General features: G+C 40.8%; 1 protein-coding gene across 5 annotated transcripts in view; it reads right to left on the minus strand.

Annotated features, from left to right (window-relative positions):
- EFR3A (EFR3 homolog A) overlaps nt 1-21,860 on the minus strand; it is a 103,976-nt gene that overhangs the window by 17,578 nt on the left and 64,538 nt on the right. For 4 of the 5 annotated variants that reach the window (XM_053208239.1, XM_015068361.3, XM_053208242.1 and 1 more), the window contains 8 exons: nt 20,234-20,348; nt 19,228-19,279; nt 16,568-16,740; nt 16,047-16,122; nt 11,352-11,513; nt 10,337-10,468; nt 8,917-8,984; nt 7,803-7,930 (listed from right to left, as the gene is read on the minus strand). In XM_053208239.1, coding sequence (XP_053064214.1) covers nt 7,803-7,930; nt 8,917-8,984; nt 10,337-10,468; nt 11,352-11,513; nt 16,047-16,122; nt 16,568-16,740; nt 19,228-19,279; nt 20,234-20,348 — 906 coding nt within the window. The remainder of the gene's footprint in view (nt 1-7,802; nt 7,931-8,916; nt 8,985-10,336; nt 10,469-11,351; nt 11,514-16,046; nt 16,123-16,567; nt 16,741-19,227; nt 19,280-20,233; nt 20,349-21,860) is intronic. The other variant, XM_053208240.1, reaches the window with a different exon arrangement.

Consider the following 21,860-nt stretch of genomic DNA (forward strand, 5'->3'; position numbering starts at 1 on the left):
CGTCTGCGAGGATGCCACGAACCACACTTGTGGACCAAGAGGGCCTGCTGCCCCGGGTAGGAGCTCCTTGCCACCCTTCCCGGCCACTCCACTCCACTGGCTCCTGACCTGTTGCTTAAGGCAACCACCTGGTCCGAAAACCCTCCCGTGGCTTCAATGCTCCAGCACAGCCCCCTGCCCCTCCCTTCTGCACACTGGCTCACTTGCTTGGTCTCCACCAACTGTTCTAATCTTCCTTCCGCCACCTTGTCTTCTTAGATCGAGTTACAATCCTGCCCTCAACTGCTCTTCTCGGGAGGCCTGTTTTCCTAAAAATCCTGTGTCTTCCTAACCAGTCAGTTCAACGGCTACTCCTTGGCCCCCTGCCTGCCTAATCACTTCATGGAAATTTCAATTTTTTGTTTCTTATAATCTCCTTCCATACATGCTTTCCCACTTCAATTTTCTCTTTCCGCATTCAGCACATCTATTAAGTGATTAGGCACCATGTTCGCCGTGAGGGGCAGACTGCCGAACGAAGTCCACTCCAGACTAAAGGCGAAGACCGAAAACAAACAATTACACAGATGCTGAGGTGTGATGGAGAAGCACAGGGTGCTGAGAGAACACCCAGTGGTCATGGCTTCATCAGCAAAACGGAAGCCACTTTGAGGGTCCCGGTACACAGAATTAGAGGTTTATTCAGCCATGGCTGGAACTGGACAAGGGCATTCTCTCTTCTGAGCTCCAGCTCACTATTTCCAATTTTCTCCTCATCAGTTCTATTCCACATGTCCTAAACCCAATTTTAACATCTCTAATAAACTGTCTTTCTTTATCTCACACTGGCCTATTTATTTTCAAGGGTGCCGTCATTAATATCCTTCACGTTTTTCGCCTCAATTCTTAGGATGGCTTCCTAGATGATCTAATTGCTCTCCCTTCTATATGAACAGCTATGAGTGCTGTTTCCAGAGTAAATCACTTTCCGTCTCAATTATAATTTTAAAACAAATACGGCTCCCTGACTCATGTAAAGCTTCCCAAGCTTTTGAAATTGGGCTTAAAACATGTCAGCGATAGGTGGAAGAGGCTGCCTCCACTGCAGGCTCTGGTGGCCCCAGGACCCACTCGGCTACTGGAAGTACCGAGGAGATCAATATCCACACACCGGGAATGTTCCCAACAACAGCTGGGAAGCTCAGGTCTAGAGCCCATGTCTAACAGCACAGTCCCTCCATATGCTGGCAATACCCCATCTTTCTAACCCTATTCTGTACAGACTGTGGTTTTCTTCTACTGAAAGGGTCAAGAATGAAGAACTAAATGAAGGCCGGCAGAGATGAAGAAACTGGTTTCTCTCTTACCGACTACTTTTCTACTCCAAGGGAGCTTTCCACAGTAGCAATTAACACTGTTAATCACATGTGGTAGTTCACCCTCTTTGTAGGCAGACAGGAGGACTGCAATCCCAGCTTCTCTGTGGTTCGGAGGGACCGTGTAACCAGTTCTGGCCGATACAGCACAAGCAGTGCTCCAGAGAGCAGCTGCCCCGTTCGGCTTGGATTCCGAATGGGGTCATGAAGTCGTGCACAGTTAGCCTGAGCAACACATCTTTCTTTACTTTAAACCACCAAGACCCTACAAGTTTGTTACCACAACATAACTTAGCCAGGGTTCAGCGCTGGCACTGACACTCTGGGCCAGATAATTCTCGGGCTGGGGTTTCTGGGTATTGCACGATGTCAGCTTCTCCCACTAGAAGCCAGTAGGGCTACCCCACCTCTCCTTGCCCCAGTGGTGAGAACTAAAAATGTCCCCGGGACTCACAAATATTCATTCATTGGCATGGGCAGCATCACCCTCAGTTGAGAATCACTGACCCAGTCCATCCTGACCGATCGCAGCCCTTTCTGCAATGCTCCCTGTATGTCACCATCACATCATTAGCTCCTTAAAACACTAACCACATCACTCCGCCAAGCTACCCACCTCTTGAGGAATTAAAAAGCCGTTCTGGGCTTACCAGCAGTAACTTCAACTGCCCCCTAATTTATCTAGTGTTCAAGTTAAATGTGCTATTCTCCCATCTCCAAGCATACTTTGGCCTATCTACCTTCCATACTTCCCTACAAACAGAAACCCCTACTGGAAATACTTCATTACTTGCCCTTCTTTATATCCTCACCACTATACAAATTCTCGTCTTTCAAGGCCTACTTGAATATCACTTCCTCAAAATATTAAACATTACTCCAATTATTTCTACTTACCCCTCTTTCCTCTACCTATAAAAATTTACTATCCATTACGACTGCTCTTTCCCCATCACCCTTCAGTCGTTATTGCCCTTCTAACATTTCCCAGGCCTTGTACTAAGACATGTAAACAGACACCTTCTCTCATCAACCACAGCAGGGCTCAGTGACAGACTCTGTGCTTTGCATCTGCCACGCAGATATAAATTAGCAAACACGATGGCATCAGTGGCACTGTCACTGCTGACTTGCTTTTGCCCTCGAAGCTGGCCAAGTGTCAAGGTCTCCTCAGAACTCACAACGAGGAACAACCTGCTTCTCACAAAGAACCCCATCATAAAAGGATTTCTAGGTTAAAATATATAGGCTGATACATGGTATGGAAGAGTCAGCGTTAAGCCCAAGATAAAAATAAAAGGGGAAGAGAGGCATGGGCGCAGGAAAGGAATCACTGAGTGGCAAAAATCAATGAGAACATAGTCCAGAGGGAGTGGATTTAAGAAGATTAAACATTTTGAAAGGGAAGAAAAAAAAAAGTAACGGGAAACTCTAATGCTGTATATTCACAACTTTTTTCTTTGGACCTACACAGTCACCTGCTTACAGGTGCCAACTCTAATCAGATCTCATATACAAAGTTCCCAGGATGGAAGCTGACAAGGATGATGCCCTCGTTCGTCCCCATGGGCCACCTGCATCTGCTCCTGACCCTTCCCCAGCCTCCTGAAATGCCACCTCACCGCAGCCTCTCGGACGGACTGTTCTGCTGACTCCAGAGAACTGCCTTGTCACCACCTCAGTGGTCTTGATATATACACCCTTTGGAGAGACCCAGGCTTCCCTTCCTCAAGGGGGGCTGGGGCGCTCCCAGACACTGTGCCCTCTCCACTCTCCCATCCCGCCTGCTACTCTGCACCCTGGATCTGCTACTCACGGTGGTAATCATCATCTCTTCTTTTTGTTTTTAACTAGAACTTGGATGTTAGAAGCAATTCTTAGAGCTATGCCCAATTTCCTTCAGTGATGTTTTGCCGCCACTTGGTTTGTCTGTGTATAACGTACGTAACTGCACTGAAATGGCTAAGAAACAGAGGAGACAGTGTGAATGCAAGAATGGCACAGAACTACATGAAATTGTTCTCAATGTAATTTCCCATGGCTCTATAAAAAAGTAAGACACAGGAACTGACTTCGCTGTATATATTAAGTCACAAATGTAATTAGAGCTGCTATACCACTCAGATTCCATTAAAAATCTACCTGTGGCAAAATGAAATTTCACACGTAATTCACACAAAATTCAAAGTGTCATAGTTTAATGCCAATACGGCTCATACAGATATAACTTCCCTGGCCCTAAAGAAAAAAACACAAAATTCCATCTAGAGCTGATGCATATTTACAGAATAAAAAGTTACTGTCACCATGGAATAAAAAGTCAGTGTGATATAGAAGACAATCCCTTTTTTAAAAAAAGATTTTAAACCAGAACCTCTACTATTTCTCCAAAGGAGAAAATACTTTTATAAGCATATACTGATTGATATAACAGGTTTTGATAATGCAGATAAAGGTATTCTTGTGTTATAAATGCTTTTGATCAATAGGACAAATTAACAAAATTCAAAATCCCAACTAAAAAATGAAGAAATTGAAAAACGACTAATACTATTCTTATGTTTATGTGGCATTTTGTTGTTTTTAAAAGTGCTTTCACGTATCTAACCAATTTAAGCCAAAAGGCTCAGCTACAGTTCCTGCTTCACAGATGAGAGACGAGTGGACAAGCCCAAGGCCGTGTGGCGAAGGCAGAGCCAAGCCCGCATCCTCTTTTTCTCTTCACTCCTTCACCCCGAGAAGGCCTCCTCCCTGGGCCTCCTGCAAGCGTCCCCTATTCCGCTAATTTCAAAATTCTCATTACAACCTCCGAACTCCCACACAAACCCCAGCCCTGACTCCGACTACAGGGCCCCCGACTGGGATGGCGTCAAAGATACTCGACAAGAGGCCAATCCCCTAAAACTAGCCACTCTTTCCTATTCATTTCTTAATAAAAACTCCTTCCTTCTATCATCCGAGACCCAAAACTACACATAGACAGTTACATCGGAGATGCATGGTTTCTTCTTTCTTTGCTTAAACTCAGTCATATCACCCAACCCTCCAAAACAAAAGCAAATGACAAAAATAAATGAAGCAGCAAATTCGCTCCACTCTTGCCCTCAGGGGGGCGCCACCTACCCAAGCGTCCAAGGCAGAAACCCCGACAAAATCTTTGGCTTTCTCTTTCCCCCCCCATATTAATCGACTGCTTCCAAATTCTTTCTTGTACGTTTTTCTAGAATCCACCCACTTGGCTGTACTCTGTCATCTCTCCTGGAGATTAATACAGAGCATTCTAAAGACGGTGCTCCGTCTCCACTGTGCTAAGCTACAACAGAGGAATACTTCTACAGTGCCTACCCCTGTTGACAATCACTCAATGACTCCCCACTGCTCGCAGAAGAATGCAAACTAGTCCACCTGGTTCTACAATTTCCAACTCTATTCCGCCAATTCAGTCCAAGTAGACTTATTTAATACTAATTCCCTGAAAAAGCCATGTTCTTGCCTCCCTCCACTCTTTCATACGTGCTGTCACTTCTGCGGGAAACACGTGTCTAACACTCGCTTCAGGCTCAGCCTAGGAATTTCTCCCTGTGGAAGACATCACTGGCCCATCGAACCTGGACCGAATGCTCTCCTCACTGCTGCCTGGGACCCCTGAACTTCTCTGATCGGAGCCGTTAAGGTCTGTTGTGACTGCCCAGTTATTTACCCTGTTGGGAGACAAACTGTATCATGAATTAGCTTCTTTCCTATGCACGTGGCACAAAACTGGTAAAACACCATCTTGGGAAAACTGAGAAAAGAATCACTCAAATCCTCTTCCGTGTTCTGTGGTCCAAGATGAAGAACCCCGTTGAGGAAGACTATCAATTTTGTGAAAGTAGAGGCTTCTACCTATCTCGTTCATTCCTGTTTCTGTTTGCACAGAAGCTAGAACTGTAAATACTCATAGGTACTTAATTAGCCAAGTTTACTACAGCCACTGGCACCTCTGATTGATCTAGCTGAGGGGTATTACTGTACCCCCTCATGGAGGAGCATTTCACACATGCCTAGACATGCACTATTCACTCAAATTCTGGGTTGAGATAGAAGAAAAATGCTGTAACTACCTAACGTTCATTGACCGCTTACTAGATGTCAGTCACCAATGGTTGGACAAACTTTAGGCAGACCATTCCTCTTTCTTTCAAACCAGTTGCCATTACATTTCAATCATGTGTCTGCCTTCTCTACTAGATTTTAATCCTTATAATATCACTCTATCTTCAAAAATCCCCATGTTTGATATATAGTAGGCAATCAGTCAGGGTTTGTGGAATGCATGAAAAAATCCATCTGGATCAATAGGGATGACTGAACAATCTTGATGTACGTGGAAAAGAGTTAGCAAAATCAAGAGATTAAGCACCTAACTGAATAGGCAAGGCAGTGCATTCTAGTGGTGTTACCTCATCAAATTATTTCATTTCAACCTCATTATTCTCATTTGTAAACAAAGATAATGCTACCCTCTTCATCATTTTTAAGATTAAATGAGAAAATGAATACAAGCACTTATCTTAGTGACTGGCATGGAGTTAATGCACACTAAACAGCTGTTAATATTTTAATGACGACAGGTATACACGCATGGTACACAAGAAACTAAACACGTTTTGCGTTCTATTGAAGGTATTATTCTTAAATCCCCTACTTTTAAAAATAAATATCAGATGGTTACACAACACAAAGAAATCTTAATAACCAACTGATCATACCATAAAGTATCCCTGCATCTTCGGACTCTTTCTGCACTAAGGCAGGACGTATGTGCCACAGACTGTTTCTAAACTACCAAAGTCTTGGGACACCTGGGTGGCTCAGTCGGTTGTGTCCGACTTTGGCTCAGGTCATGACCTTGTGGTTCGTGAGTTCAAGCCCCGCGTCGGGCTCTGTGCTGACGGCTCAGAGCCTGGAGCCTGCTCCGGATCCTGTGTCTCCCTCTCTGCCTCTCCCCTGCTCACACTGTCTCCCTCTTTCTTAAGAACTATCAAAATCTTTATAAATTAAAAAATCTTATTCATACTGAGGGATTTCTATGCAGTTACATAATTAAGTATACACTGAAATATATTCAGAATTCTTCCAGTGAATGATAGCAAGGCATTAAGAAAGAGAATATGTCTCTTGGGGGGTAGAGGGGAGAGCAAACCATCTGTTAAAAAACCAAAAAGCACCATAATTTTCATTAAAAACTGTTACTCATTACAGAGTTAAAGGCACATGGTAAAAGGAAATAGCAGGGGGTGAAAATACACTATGGCTACTGGGAAGGTGAAGGGAAACTTAATAACTGAACTTATAACCATATAAAACGTACACGCCACTGGCTCCATTTCTACAAGGGAAATTTTACGAAGCTATTTTCCTAGAGGACGGGGAGGGAAGGGCAAAAGCCAAACTGACACTTGGATTTACCTTTGCGCTTGTGCCTGGGTTTGTGAGGTTTTTTGTCTGAAGGAAAGAGAGCTAAATCCAAATTATAAGAATGAAATATTTTAAAAGTCTTTAAAAAAAAAAATCTTTTGAATTACAAAACGGTACTGATGTTTTATTCTTAGCACTTTTATATCCGCAAGGACTACAGAATGAGGTATAGAATCTTTTACAGTACAGAACGTAAAAGAAAATGCAAAAGCATTCATTAACATCTCAGAGGATTATGAAATATCCTTGTAATAAATGTATCTATTTTGGATCCACATTATAAAAAAGACAGCTGGTTACCAAGATTGTACTACTTTTAGTGATTAATCCAGAGAGCTACCTAACTCAAACCAAACAGTTCTCATCTACAAGAGAGGTATCTCCAAAGCAAGAACTAGTTGTGCTAGAAAACTGAATGTTTATCCAATTATCAAATGAAAATGGAGGCGTAGGACAGAAATGCTTGGATTTCGTTTTTAAGGTAAAAATTAAATGCAAGATACCATGCAGTTTTGCCTTCAAAACAAGAATTATTTCAGGCAATGAGAGGAACAGAAAGAAATATACGGCACACACAGGAAAACCTATTAAAGCGTCTGAAGGTTTCTTCCACAGCAAACAGTCTGCACTCTTTCCCATAACCACAGTTGCCTAATTCATTCAGCTCAACAGGCACAGATCACTAATTAAACAAGTTACATAAATTTCCATAAGCCAAACACAACATGGGCTAATGAGGAAAGACTTCCATTTGCTTCTTCATCTGAAGTACGACACTGATGTATTAAGTATAGTAACAATCACGTGAGGCCTCAAACCGCTCATGATAAAATCACAGGGCTTTCAGAGATTGGCTAAAGGTTTTCAAGCGCAAAATTCTAAAGTGAAAATAAAACCTCTTAAGCGAGCACCTTGCTAACTGAGTTCATGGAAACGTTACTGAAACGTAATCACCGGAGTCGGGTTCGAATTGCCCTCCCCTTTTACCTGTTACTTGCGGCACATATGGTACCGACAACCTCTCGACACTGTAACCGCTTCCGCCTAGTGACTCCGCGATCTTGTTGGTCAAAAAGCATAAACTTTTGTCATGCTTCTCTAAAGATTTCGGAAGCCTGTCAGGGTGATCAAAACAAAAGTCATGCAGAATTATTTAAATTACTGAGCACAAATAAGTTAACACGCAAGCACTCCAGATCAATGCCTAAAGACAACGATAAACACAACTTAAACTGTAATTAGTAACAGAAAAATCGGTGTCGTTTTGGTGACTAATTGGACCATAAGGACGCACGGCCTGTGGTCCCATATGTTAAGCATTCGGCTGGGATTCCTTCTCCAGTAACATCCCAATGGGGCAAGTCAGCCTTAATTATTCTGTGGGTCTTCACACATCAGATGATGAAAAGGAATCAATTCATCTTTAACTTCCATGCTAATTCAAACTGAGAGAAGAAAATCAGAAGTGCAGCTCACTGATGATGAGTGAAGCACGTATTACGAAGCTAAATGCTAGGAAGCACTTGCCTAAGAGGAGCATCCAGGTTCACTTTCTGTTCAAACTGCCGGATTGCAGTTTGAAACTGCAGAAACTTTATGCTAACACTTTCAGCATCGCACTGCTTTGGCAGCCTCAAGTTTGAATAAAGTATTGTTCACATATATCTTTCATTTGAAGAGCAAGGGAGAATGCAGGGCATAACACTGATTCTCCTTAAAACATTCTCTCTCCCACCATGCGACGAGTACTGTTATCTTTTACTGAAGGTCTTGAACAGGGTATTGTATTCACTTAAAGGCTGGCTTATTTATCTATGAGAACATGTTATATTTTAGAGATATATCTCCATAATAAAAAAAAAGGCAAGGTAAGGTTTTTCACCAAGGATAGACTCCATGTGTGCATGAGTCTACATTTATAATGTATGAGAACTTTGTTATAGCAAAGGAAGAAGTCAGATGCGTTAAATGACAGAAATCCAAAACGACTGTTATAAACCACCAGAAACCATCCTAGCAGGAGTGTAATCCTTGACAATCGCCATTGGTTGGTTTCTAAGTCAGTAGTACCCCTTCCTTAAAATGTAAAGAATCAACATACATGCACTTCTCTCTGAAAATATGCTCTGGTAGAAAATAAGGAGCTTCCATAGTTCGAATTTCAATCACCTGAAAAATATCCAAAAACAAACCAAAACAAAATGAAAACCTCGCCCCTCACAACCTGGCTGTGAAAATTCGGGAAACTAAAAACAGAGAAATTAAACATTTATTAAAAATACTGGCACTTTATTTTGGAATTTAAGCTACATTTTAGAGCCCAAATGCTCATTTTATTTTCACATTTATTATTTCAAATTATTTCAAATTATTTCACATTTATTATTTCAAAACTTCAGGAGGTCTCAAAACCATGAGAATAAAATAATACACATAGTAAAAAACAACAAGAACATATTACATTTGATTAAGCCTACCACAACAGGGTAAGAACACCTATTTTCTCAAATGCCACTGCCCTGGACCAAGCACTGGGCCCTCAGCACCCTCACTCTCCTGTGCCATCTTCTGGGGCCCGTGCATGAGGTCTCAATGCGCTTCTGGGATCTGTCCCCTCCATCCCACTGGGGGCAACTTGGAGGGGGCAATCTGCTTTTGTAACATCTGTATCTCTCATGACAGGCATCAAATATTAGCTCAAACAATTGCTTAACGAATCAATGTTTTCTTTCTTAGAATGCACTGAACACCTACATTTTAGCGTGGACTGAGAGATGTGCTTCTAATATTATAAAAATAAGGCTGTCCTTGACCGATATCTTTAAAGAATAAAAATTAGAGTGGACTTTCTCTGCCAGGTAAGTGAAAACATGTATTAAATTGTGCAAGTAGCTATTAAATGAGGTACTGCTGAAAAAAGCTGAATATAGTTGAATGTTTTCTCCAATAATTCAACCTGTGGAGGCACACCTGGGTGGCTTAGCTGGTTAAGCGACCGACTTCTCACGGTTCGTGAGTTCGAGCCCCACACTGGGCTCTCTGCTGACAGTGTAGAGCCTGCTTAGGATCCTCTGTCTCTGTCCCTTCCCTGTGCATGCGCACATGCTCTCTCTCCCAAAAATAGACATTAAAAAAAACATTCAACCTCTGAGATCTGGCTCAAACAGATTGGCTTAAAACAATAACTAAAATAGTATAAACCAGTATAATAAAAAATAATTTCGATACTAAGATTCATAACGGTTTAAAGGGAAAACAATCATGTAAGAAAAGAAAACCACGTATTCTACTTGACCACCACACAAAAAAGTTCTAATAAAACAACAGGCACCAAAGAAAATATAAACACTAGCTGTAGTTTTAGTTTCAATTAGTCACTACTAAAAAAGTGATGCATATTTTTACAGCATTATCTTTATAATCTGACACACAATCATCAAAATCGAAAATCATCATCTCTGGAAGAAAATCAGTCATTTTTACATAGAAATCAAGTTGAAGAACTTTCCTAAATACGTTACCTTGCTGACGTGCTGGCAAAACGCTGGGACGGCTATCATCTGACTTACAAAGTTGAGATAGGCCGCAACCAGAGCCATGATTCCACAGCGATGGAACATGGACAAATTATCCTCATTGATAATCGCACTGTCCTTTAATAAAAAAACAAACACGGCTGACAGATCAAGGTCTTACGCTCCACCAGCATTTTCTCTATGACTATGCTGAAAAACGGCAGGTCGTTTGGAGTGCTGATAAAAATGTCACCTTATAAGAAGTTATTTTTTAAAGAATTCTAAAAGGAAAATAAATGTCCATATACAGAGGAGTTAAATCTCTCAAATAGCTCTGTCTTAGGAAAGCCTTTTGGGGTCGGGGGCAGGAAATACACAAAAAGACACACGTGTATGTGTATGCACACATACACATACACGTATCTTATATTAAAATACACATCTGATATGTATTCCCATTACATGCCGTCCTTTCAATACACAACGCTTACACTCCGATTAAACAGCTACATTCGTAACGGCTATGGACTGACCCTCTCCCCCGCCAGACCGAGAGCATGGGCAGAGGGACTGTGCTGTTCTTTCATCACAGTATTCCCATGGCTTTGAACAAATTTAGCACACAACTGATGCTCATTCAGTATTTGTTAAAAGAATGAATGTGATCATAACCTTGAGTATTTTAGAGTTAAAAGTAGACGCCTCCCTTTTAAACTTCATGTCCTTGCGGCACCTGGGTGGCTCAGTCGGTTAAGTGTCCGGCTCTTGATTTTAGTTCAGGCCCTGATCTCACGGTTCATGAGTTCGAGCCCTGAGTTGTGCTCTGCGCTGTTAGCACAAAGCCTACTTGGGATTCTCTCTCTGCCCCTTCTCCTCTCCCTCCATCTCTCAGAATAAATACATAAACTTAAAAAAATAAAAATGAAATTAATGACGTTGGATAAAGGCAACACCACTATAAAGATGGTATCTAGTTCATAAAGAAAAATGTTTTCTTCAATGAAAGATGACGAAAGCATACCTGTAAAGCAATGGCTAATCGAATGAGATCAATGACCACTTCCTCATTGGCCAATTCAATAGTGATAAGAGCAAGAGAAGTATAAAGTAGCTCATAGTTTTTCTGAACATTGTCTTCCTCTTTACAGCCCAAATATATGTGCCGATAGAGTTGTTGCCCATTCTGAAAAGGGAAATGAGGAAAAAGATCACTTTGCTTAAAGTGTAGTACAGACAGATGTCCCATGCCCAGAACCGCCTACACAGTAGCTCTTATTACATAACTAAACATGGAAGAGAAACTGAAGCTGATAATCAGATGATCATATTGTATTACGACTATCAATACCAACAAACGAACTACAAGCTAACATCAGAGTTGAAGAACGAATCATAAATAAAAACAGCAAGTAGGAAACACTTCTAGTGTAAACAATGAAAATGCTTTTAGTGATCATTTGAAAAGACAAAAGCAACTTATGGGTTGATTCGGGGAAAAAGGTGAAACGGCTGACAGAATCATGGGAGAGCCTTCTGCAACGCAGCCTTGGCAAGGATAAAAGAAAACAAAACATCTGGCTCTGGGGAAATGCGCTTGGGCTCCTGGCCTTCACAGGCGGCTTAGGGGCTGTGTGAGGCAGCTTAGGGGCTGTCAGGGAGGAGCACCCGCAGGTTCTGCTATACTCTGGCATGGAGGGACCGTGGAGGGACGATGGAGGGACCAAAGGCCAGCCCAGAGCCCTATACGAGGGAGAGGTTATCCCACTCCAGGGACTGCAAAAGGGTCCCCCCACACCAAACTAATCTAAGTAAGTTGATACAGAATACGGAAGCTTTCCCTATCCAAAGCATTCCTGGGTATGGGGCCAACTGCTAAGTGAGAGCTGACAAAAACAGGCGCGTGTTTCCCATTTAAAGTCACCGTGTGGTAGTGAACTCAACTCGCTGCACTGGTTCTCCACACGAACTGAAGCTACAATCCCCGGGCGACTGGAATGACCACTGTGTTTCCACCCTCCCCGCTGCCCATCCCAATACGATTTATGGTTACGAAGCCCAAGCCTCGGTATTTTTGAAGCACGGAGCTCCCCAGGTGATTCTGACATGCAGCCGGGATTAAGAACACTAGGGGCTTAGTCTTTCAGGCGTGGAGGGACTTGACCTGAACACTCCGGACTTGCTTCTCAGCAGATTCATCTGGTTGTTCACGTCGGGGAAAGAGGCGATGGGCAAGACCAGCACAGTCTCCTGAGTCCAGAGTCTGGCTCTCTCACATGGTTCTATGCTTGGGTGTGTGACAATGGTGTATGTACTGGGCCCTCCCCGACCCTTTCCGGAGTCCTGTGGCTCCCGAACACGATCAACGTTAAAGCTCGCACACGTGGGAGCTTAGATACTGGGCTCCTTAAGCGATTCAAGGTGGTTTTCTACCTACTGCATACCCATCATGTTAGATAACTTGAAAATCGAACATTATGTACTACGATAACAGACTGCAAATCAGCGTGAGGACTTCACGAAGCGGTTTGGCACGGTCTAGCAAACCTGAAGAACGCATGACCCCTTACTTGGCAAGGCCTCTCCTACGGGCCTCAGAGAAACGGGCTGCCGACAGCACACCACGCGTACAGTAACACTCACGACAGCCCCAAACTAAGGACCATTCAAACGTCCCCGACAGGAGAACGCCTAACTTAGTGTGTTCGTGGTCCACAACACTACGCGGCTACGCACGTGAACAACATTTACCAAAGCAGAGCTAAACGAAAGGAGACCTGAGAGTACACGTGACACGGTCTGGTTCCTTTCATACAAAATACAAAAACTGACAAAACCCTACTACTGTATTGTTCAGGGAGCTACAGATGAACACGTACGTGGCAAACCGTGAAGGGGGGGAAAAAAAGGCAACGAGTCCGTTTTCATGAAAGAACAGGGATTTCCCGCCGAGGAAGACACGGGGCTGCGGTGGGGCAGGCGCGGCGGCGCCTCCGATGTTGGGCCCACCGGAAGGTGCCGCACCTGCTACATTTCAAAACAACTCGTACTTTCTTCCTCGGCGGGATTTCCTGAACTGCCGACACCGTTCCCGAGAGCTCCCCCGTGTGGCGACATCCGGTCAGGAGTAGAGCTTTGGGCACCAGACACTGAGCGGCGACGGCTCTTCCTTGTGCCCGGAAGTGCAGCCGCGTCAGGAAATGAGAGGCGAAGGAGCGCCTCCCAACGTCAACTGTGAAGCTTCCTGCCTGGGACGCGGTTTTCCAAACACAGACCCAAAGCCTAACATGTCCCTAAGGTGCGGGGATGGAGCAGTCTTGGGCTGGGTAGTGATATCCAGAGGGCGACCCATCATCCCCTGACTAGAGAGCCCCAACTTTATTTCCTTTAGGCCTCTGCTGATATCGCCACAAGGTGCCAGTTAAAGTTGCATAAGAAACCAAGCAACATTTTGACTCACAGAATAAACTGGAAGGTAAATGAAAAAGGCTGTCCAGTTATAAAAATAAAATTGAATTTGACAAAAATGAACAGATTACACCACGATATACCAGAAAGAAATGGCTCATACTAACAGTACCAAATGCTTTGCCAGTCATTTAACATTATAAAATGGAAGGGTAACTAATCCAGAGAACTTTAAAAATTCAAAACTTTTAATAATTTAGACATGGAATAATAGTCTAATCTTTCAGTTCAACTGGACCCTTCCAAACTGGTTGGCTCGCAAAATTAAGCAACGAAAAGGAGTATTTCTGTTACTGTCATACTAGATAAAACAAAACGAATCCAGTCCTCAAATTCAGGATTGATTAATGTCATTATATAAAGTCAAAACCTAAAAGTTAACTATCAATGAGTTTTCAAAATTCATTCCATTTATCATGATTAAAATTTCTTCAGTGATGAGAAACAACTTCTTTCGTTAACTGGATAATATAAAGAAATACTGAAAAAGTAAAAGCTGAAAAGAATTAATGCCTTTGCCCTATTTATTAACCACTTTTTTCATATATAGCATAGCCAAACAAAGAAGCATTTTACTCCCATTAATTCAGTGACGGTATTTCATTAATTATTTTTTAAATTATTTTAGAAAGAGCATACACATCTGTGAGTGGGGGAAACGGGTAGAGGGAGAAAACGAGAGAGCGAGAGAGAGAGAGAGAGAGAGAGCGAGCGAGCGTACGCGCGTGCAAGTGGGGGAAACAGGGAGAGAAAGAATCTGAAGCAGGCTCCATGCTGAGCAGGAGGGCTTGACACAGGTCAATCCCATGACCCTGGGATCGTGACCTGAGGGATAAAGAGTCAGACGCTCAACCGACTGAGCCACCCAGGCACCCCTATAAATCATTTTTCAAATGAAGGGGTTTTTTTCAATTTTTTAAATGTTTATTTATTTTTGAGAGAGAGACAGAGCGAGGGAGCCCTCAATGAAGTTTTAAACTGTAGGGGCATTAACTTGAAACACAGCAATCAACAGTAATAGCAAAATAAAAGATGGTGACAGGGACAAAGCATGGCCTAGTAATGAGCCAAAAAAAGAACGGGTGTTATAGACGTCTGCATCTATCTTCCTATGGGGCTGTCTGCTGTTCCCTGCACCTCTAAAGACCAAAGCACTTATCCACCATGACTGGGATTATCTTGAAGCCAGCTGGCATGTTTGTGTCATGGAGACTGTTGTATCTCCCAATGTGGAGCTCAGAATCTAGCAAATACTCAAGCTTTGGATGAAGAATACACAGAAAAATTATTCACTATGCTAAATAACTTTTAAGTGTCATGATTTTCTAAATTCAGCTACCAGCCAAGAACCCTAGAAAATTTAAGTGATCGGGAGGCGCCAGGATGGCTCAGTTGGTTAAGTGTCCAACTTTGGCCTCAGGTCACGATCTCAAGCTTTGTGAGTTCAAGTCCAGCATCGGGCTCCGTGCTGGCAGTGCAGAGCCTCCTTGGGATTCTCTCTCTCTGTCTCTCCTTCTTGCTCTCTGCCCCTCCCCCACCTGCACGTGCGCTTGCTCTCTAAATAAATAAATAAATAAATTTAAGTAATCATAATGAAAATCTAGTTAAGTATGATTTAGAAGGGCAGAAATCCTGCCTGCCTCATCTTCATATCCCAAATAATGCACAGAATAATGCCTAATACAGTAAACACTCATTATATTTATTTCTTCAACAGTGGTAGGTATTTTCAAAAACAAGCCATTAAAAGTGGAATCAGTGTGTGTGTTTGGGGTGGAGAGGAGTGTGGGACAGAAATTACGGGGAGACATTTTACTCAAAGGAAGAATTTAGAACTACCGTAGCATCCAACAATGCTTAAACACAGGCTAGAAGAGATACCGTCAAGATAGGTGTGGTAAGGTGGGAGGGCTAAAGATGGCTTGGGGGCGCCTGGGTGGCTCAGCCGGTCAGGCATCCAGCTTCGGCTCAGGCTCAGGTCATGATCTCACAGTTTGTGGGTTTGAGCCCCGCACTGGGCTCTGTGCTGGCAGCTCAGAGCCTGGAACCTGCTTCGGATTCTGTGTCTCCTCTCTCTGCCCCTCCCCCCATCTCAAAAACGAACTTTAAAAAAAATAAAGATGGCAGCTTGAGACTTCCAACTTCAAACCTGAATGGCTTCCTTTTAAGGTCACAGATCAATATATAACTACCTAACAAGTCAAACAGCTATAACTTATACCATGCATTATTTTTATGAAAATAATCTTACCTTTTTCATGAAACTTGTGTCTTGTCTACAAATTTTTTCTCTTTTTATCTTTAGGTCAGCTACATCTGGTATTATTCTAGAGACAACAGATCAATTTTTCATGAATAGCACATTTAGTTATAAAATCGTACCTTCTAGGGCATATCATAGTTAGTTATACTCAGGAATTTGAGCTTTTCAACACATTTCAATGAGCATTTGAAATAAGCCTATATGTAATGATACTACTGAATTACCAACCTCAATTAAGGGGAATTTCATAAAATCATCTTGACTCCTGTCATTCCTAAGTTTAAAGCAAAGCCAAGATAAAAGTCACATAACTAGCGATTACTAATAGACGAGATCTCTGCAAATACATTAAAAGACCTTTAAACATTTGCTCTCTTAATAATTAAATTGCCTCAATACCAATTAAACTTTGACTAAATCTTAAAAATCTTAGATTAAAAAAATCACAATATTAAATACATTAAATTTAAAAACATTATCATTAAGCCTATTTCAAAATGGCCCGATACCTGATCCCTCGAAGTTTTGCCCTGTTGTCATGGCGATCCATGAGGTTATGCATTACTTCCAAGACTAACTGTCTGAGTTCATAGTCTTCCATGAGGGATGGTGATAACAAAGGATCCAGAAAAGACCCAGGCAGTGCAGTAACAATCGTCTTTGCTTTATATCCAGAGGTTACCTGATTACAGGGAGGAAAAACAAAGCAACAAAAAACCTTTGTCATGAATCCTCCTTTGATAAAATGCTCAAACTGTTTTATAAGAACCATGAACTTAGGGAAACAGCAATTATGAACATAAGCCTGAATGAAAAACAAAGAGGAAATTTCTAAGGTAGTGAGGACTTTACTGAATTTACAAAAATACCATAATGAAGAGAATAAAATTAATACAAGCACATGCTTACCATGTGCCAGGCACGAATCTAAAGATGTACTGTATGAGTATTAACCTCATCTTCTCCTCATCCCAATGAGGCAGGCATCAGTGTGTACCCCCATTTGGTGAATAAAAGAGGCTCAGAGAGGGTTAAGAATCTATGGGACAGGTAGTCAGTACTAAATGGACACAAGGTATTAGGTAGCAAATAGTACAGGTAAGACCTCAAAATTTTAAATTTAAATTGGCAAATTTTTCTTCTTAAGTAAACAGTTTAGGTTAACAGAAATACATTTTTCTTTTGGAAAGCTGTACTTTATTCATTACTTGCTCTGACATTTCCGGATGTTATCTCCATGTTCCAAATTTAAAGCTTTTAAAGAGAAAATACTTAAATGCTATTAAACATTTTAGCCATACCACATAGACATTCATTCGGGTGACTAAGTGGTACAATTAGGATTAGAGACAAGATGATTTATTCAGGGTACTTGTTTTTAATGAAAAGGCTTAAAAACAAAAGAAATTCCAGGTGGGGAATCTCTACATTCAGGATTACAAATATGAACATCTGACATTTACATTTGGGCACTTACTACAATTTGAGGTGATTTTATTTATTTTTAAATGTTTATTTATTTATTGAGAGAGACAGAGAGACAGTGAGAGGGAGGGAGGGAGGGAGAGAAAGAGGGAGGGAGAGAGGGGAACGTGGGCAAGAGAAGGAAAGAGAATCCCAAGCAGGTTCCACACTCAGCTCAGAGGCCAACACTGGGCTCGATCTCACCAACGGCGAGATTACGACCTGAGCCGAAATCAGGAGTCAGAGGCTTAACTGACTGAGCCACCCAGGCGTCCCTCGGACGGAGGTGATTTTATAAGTAAGCAAGGAAATTGGTAGGACAACTGCTACCCACCTAGAAAAGTTAAAAATATATCCAAGTCTCACATCACAGACAAAAATCAACTTCAAAGATGCAGCTATGGAAAACTAAATTTTAGGGGCACCTGGGTGGCTCAGGTGGTTAAGTGTCTGATTCTGATTTCGGTTTAGGTCATCATCTCATAGTTTGTGCGACTGAGCCCCACACTGGGCTTTGCTCTGACAGCATGGATCCTGCCTGAGATTCTCTCTCTCTTTCTCTGCCCCTCCTCTGTTTGCTCTTAAGCATGCACTTTCTCTCTCTCTCCCTCTCTCTCTCTCTCTCTCTCAAAATAAATTTTAAAAAAAAGAGCCAAATTTGAGAAACTTTTATAAAAAAATATAAACAAAATGCATTAGTATCATAAGAGGGGGTAAGGGTTCTTTTTTTTTTTTAATTTTTTTAATGTTTTTATTTATTTTTGAGACACAGAGAGACAGAGCATGAGCAGGGGAGGGGCAGAGAGAGAGGGAGACACAGAATCCAAAGCAGGCTCCAGGCTCTGAGCCGTCTGCACAGAGCCCAATGCAGGGCTCAAACCCACGGACTGTGAGATCATGACCTGAGCTGAAGTCGAACGCCCAACTGACTGAGCCACCCAGGCGCCCCGAGGAGGTAAGGGTTCTTAAACAGCATACAAATAAGAAGGCACAAAACATATGAAAGGACTGATAAATGTTGGCATATTTTGAAAACTTCTGTAAGGCAAGCACAATAACCAGAATTAAAAATGAAACTCAAAAGCTATTCCTAATTTCTAGGTATGAAATATTTCTTTTAAAAAATGGGATCATGTGTATAATGAAGATTTCCTAAAACAGATTTTAAAGATATTTAAAGATAAAGATTTGGAAAGGACACACATTCCAAATAATCAGCTCCTAGTTTGTTCTAGATAGTCAAATCAAAGATGAAAATAATTACTATAAAATATTCAGAGGACTTCACATATTAGGTATGCTTTTCCTTTTTAGCTATTTATAGCTGAATTGCTATCCAAACAAGAAGTCATTATTTGGTCAGTGTACAAAAGAAATGGCCTGATTTGTAACAAGAACATGGTTTCACATTCGAGTTCTAGTCTTCAGCTCCAAGCCTCTGGGCCCAAGCATCTTTGTGTATGAAACACAATACTTCCTACCCTTTATATGTTTTGTCATTGTGGAGGTCAAAATAAGATGATAGAAGTGAGGAATAAACAGTAAAAGAATAAAATAAAATATTTAAGAATATAAGCCATAGGGAAAAGACTAACCATAAATAGATAGTATCTTACAGTACAAGAAAATGTTGATAACGTCAAGCTGTTCTTTTAACCTCTTCAATAATGGAAGTGTATTCTTCACTTATCTTATAATGCCTTACCATAAGTAAAGATCTCAGCAACATTATCTGAATCCGCCTGGTTCCCAAATCCCTAAGATATACAAAATACTGGTATTATCTTATTAATAGTTACCGACATTAACATTATTTCCTTTATTGGTTAATCTTAAAACTCTATTTTGGTTACAGACTGTTTTCATACTAGCTAAAGTCATGGCTCACTTTATATTCAAGTCAATTTCATATAAATTAAAGAGTTCTATGTAAAACACAAACACAAAAATTCAAACAGAAATTAAAAAGCTATTAGCTAGCTCTCAAAGAAAACAGACCAATAATGTAATGATATTCAATCATATGAGCCCACAATGAAACAACCCCAGTTAAAAGATGCTACCAATTGGAGAATGTATTTATCTTGAATATAACTGACATAGTAACTATTTAACATGTATCAATAAGCAGGAATGGACAGATGATTCAAAAAAAGAGCTAACAACTGGAAAAGGTTATCTAATTAATGGTCAAAGAAATATAAATCAAATTGAGACTATCATTTCTTTATTAAATTAAAAACACAAAAATATTTACAAACTAAAGCTGTAGCATGTTGTAAAATCAAATCAAACTATAAAATGAGGAAGCCAAAACATATGATCTTTAAAATCACTCTCAGTTCTAAAATTCTAGAATAAGTCAACATTCTGGCAAAAGCGACATTCATCTTTAAAATTATGACAGGAAATCTGAAGTGTTACCCTACATCACGTAGGTACATAGATAATGTCCAAGCTAAATAAACCTTCAACCTAGTCAATATAAGACACAGAAAACTTGAGAATGTATGATATATTGAAAACTGATTCTAAAATCACACAATGTTGATGCAACTGGTTAGCAATCTAGTGCCATAAAAACAATGTTTTCCACAGGATTTTTATTACTAATGATTAAAAAAAACATTTTATAACATCACAATGAAATTAAACCCAAGATTAAATTAAAATTTATAGATTGAGAACATAGGAAAACTACATAATCATACCCTAGTTGACTGATATCCAAAGTGTGAGTGGATGTTCCAAAAACGGGTACTTTTCCCATAATGAACATCATGATTTCTGACCTCTGATAATCTGGTAGGTTACTTCCAAAAAATCCTATGAAAATATTAGGATCAAGTTAGGATAAATCTTACACATTGAAAAGGTTATTTTTCCATAATACAAAATCATAACACATTTTTAATCAAAGCTTTCAGTATGTGGTAAAACAATGTCTTTCGGTTACATGTAACACTAAAAATATTTTTTTTTTTAATTTTTTATTTTATTTTTGAGAGAGAGAGAGAGAGCGCGCGCGCGCGCGCGCGCGCGCGAGAGGGGGAGGGGCGAGGGTGGGTGGGACACCGAATCTGAAGCAGGCTCCAGGCTCTGAGCTATAGGCACAGAGCCTGACACGGGGCTCGAAGTCACGGACCATGTGATCATGACCTGAGCTGAAGTCGGACACTTAACCGACTGAGCCACCCAGGTGCCCCTAACTCCAAAGGTATTCTAATTTCTTTTGTCCAAAATCACTTAATCGTGTATAGTAGAAGATGTGCAGTACAGACTAATACTTAGATAAAACAGTAAATGTCTGACAGTCTTTTGCATATAGTTTACAGTGGCAAACCATCATCAATTTGAGTTGGACCTTTAGAAAAAGGACGGAAAAAAAAAACCTTTGGTAGTATGTCTGATGAAATTCTTGTTTGCATATTGTGAGCTTACCTTCTTTTTCTGGTAAGGAAGTCAGTAATTAGGCCAATTTTGGTAATTTTGGTGAAGAAGTAAAAAATTTGGTCACTACTTTGGCTTCCTAAAAATTGCTGAGATGTTGTAGAATGTCATTACAAAGAACCAGATTTACATTTTAACCCAGTGGGTTAATTCAATACGTATAACTCAACTAATGCAATACAATAGTAATAACTTATTTACTTGTCATTTTTCTCATGCACTCTTAGGTCTTGTGGATATTTTAAATTTATCTGCTGTGGCTTTTAATGGTTTAAAAGACTTAAGTAAGACATTTAGTTATCACTTACTCAAACTTCAAACTTTGTTGTTTCTTTGAAAGACCAGAACAGGTATCAAATCATGCTAGTTTTGTTCAGTTCTTAAAATGCAACATAATCATTATAAAAACCTTCTCATTTTTAATATTTCTTGAAGAATAGTTTCCCAATTTAACTCTTCAGTTTCTATTACTGGAATTTACAAACTATGCAAACTCAAACTGTTCTATTTATCATCTGATTGGATCTGGGGATAAAGTCCTTCCCCATTATCATACACTTCAGCAATCAAAAATCTCATGATCTTAACACTGCTCAATCTATATAAAGTATATCATTCTAATACTTCAAGAGCACATATTTAAGAGGTATTTGGATCCTCACACAACCTGATGAGTCTAGGTACTGTTATGAACCTTCATTGCCTCTCATGGAAATGAGGAAATGAGAGGTTTAGCCCTCAAACAAAAAAAAATTACACACCTAACATTAAGGCCTGGGTGAGGGCTATTCATTTCCAAAAAAGCCCATGTTATTATTACACACTCCTCCCTCCCTGTAAGGTCCTTTAACTTTCCAAGAACCCAATTAGATATGTTCCTAATCACCG

Source organism: Acinonyx jubatus, chromosome F2, assembly GCF_027475565.1.
Source record: "Acinonyx jubatus isolate Ajub_Pintada_27869175 chromosome F2, VMU_Ajub_asm_v1.0, whole genome shotgun sequence".
NCBI lineage: Eukaryota > Metazoa > Chordata > Mammalia > Carnivora > Felidae > Acinonyx > Acinonyx jubatus.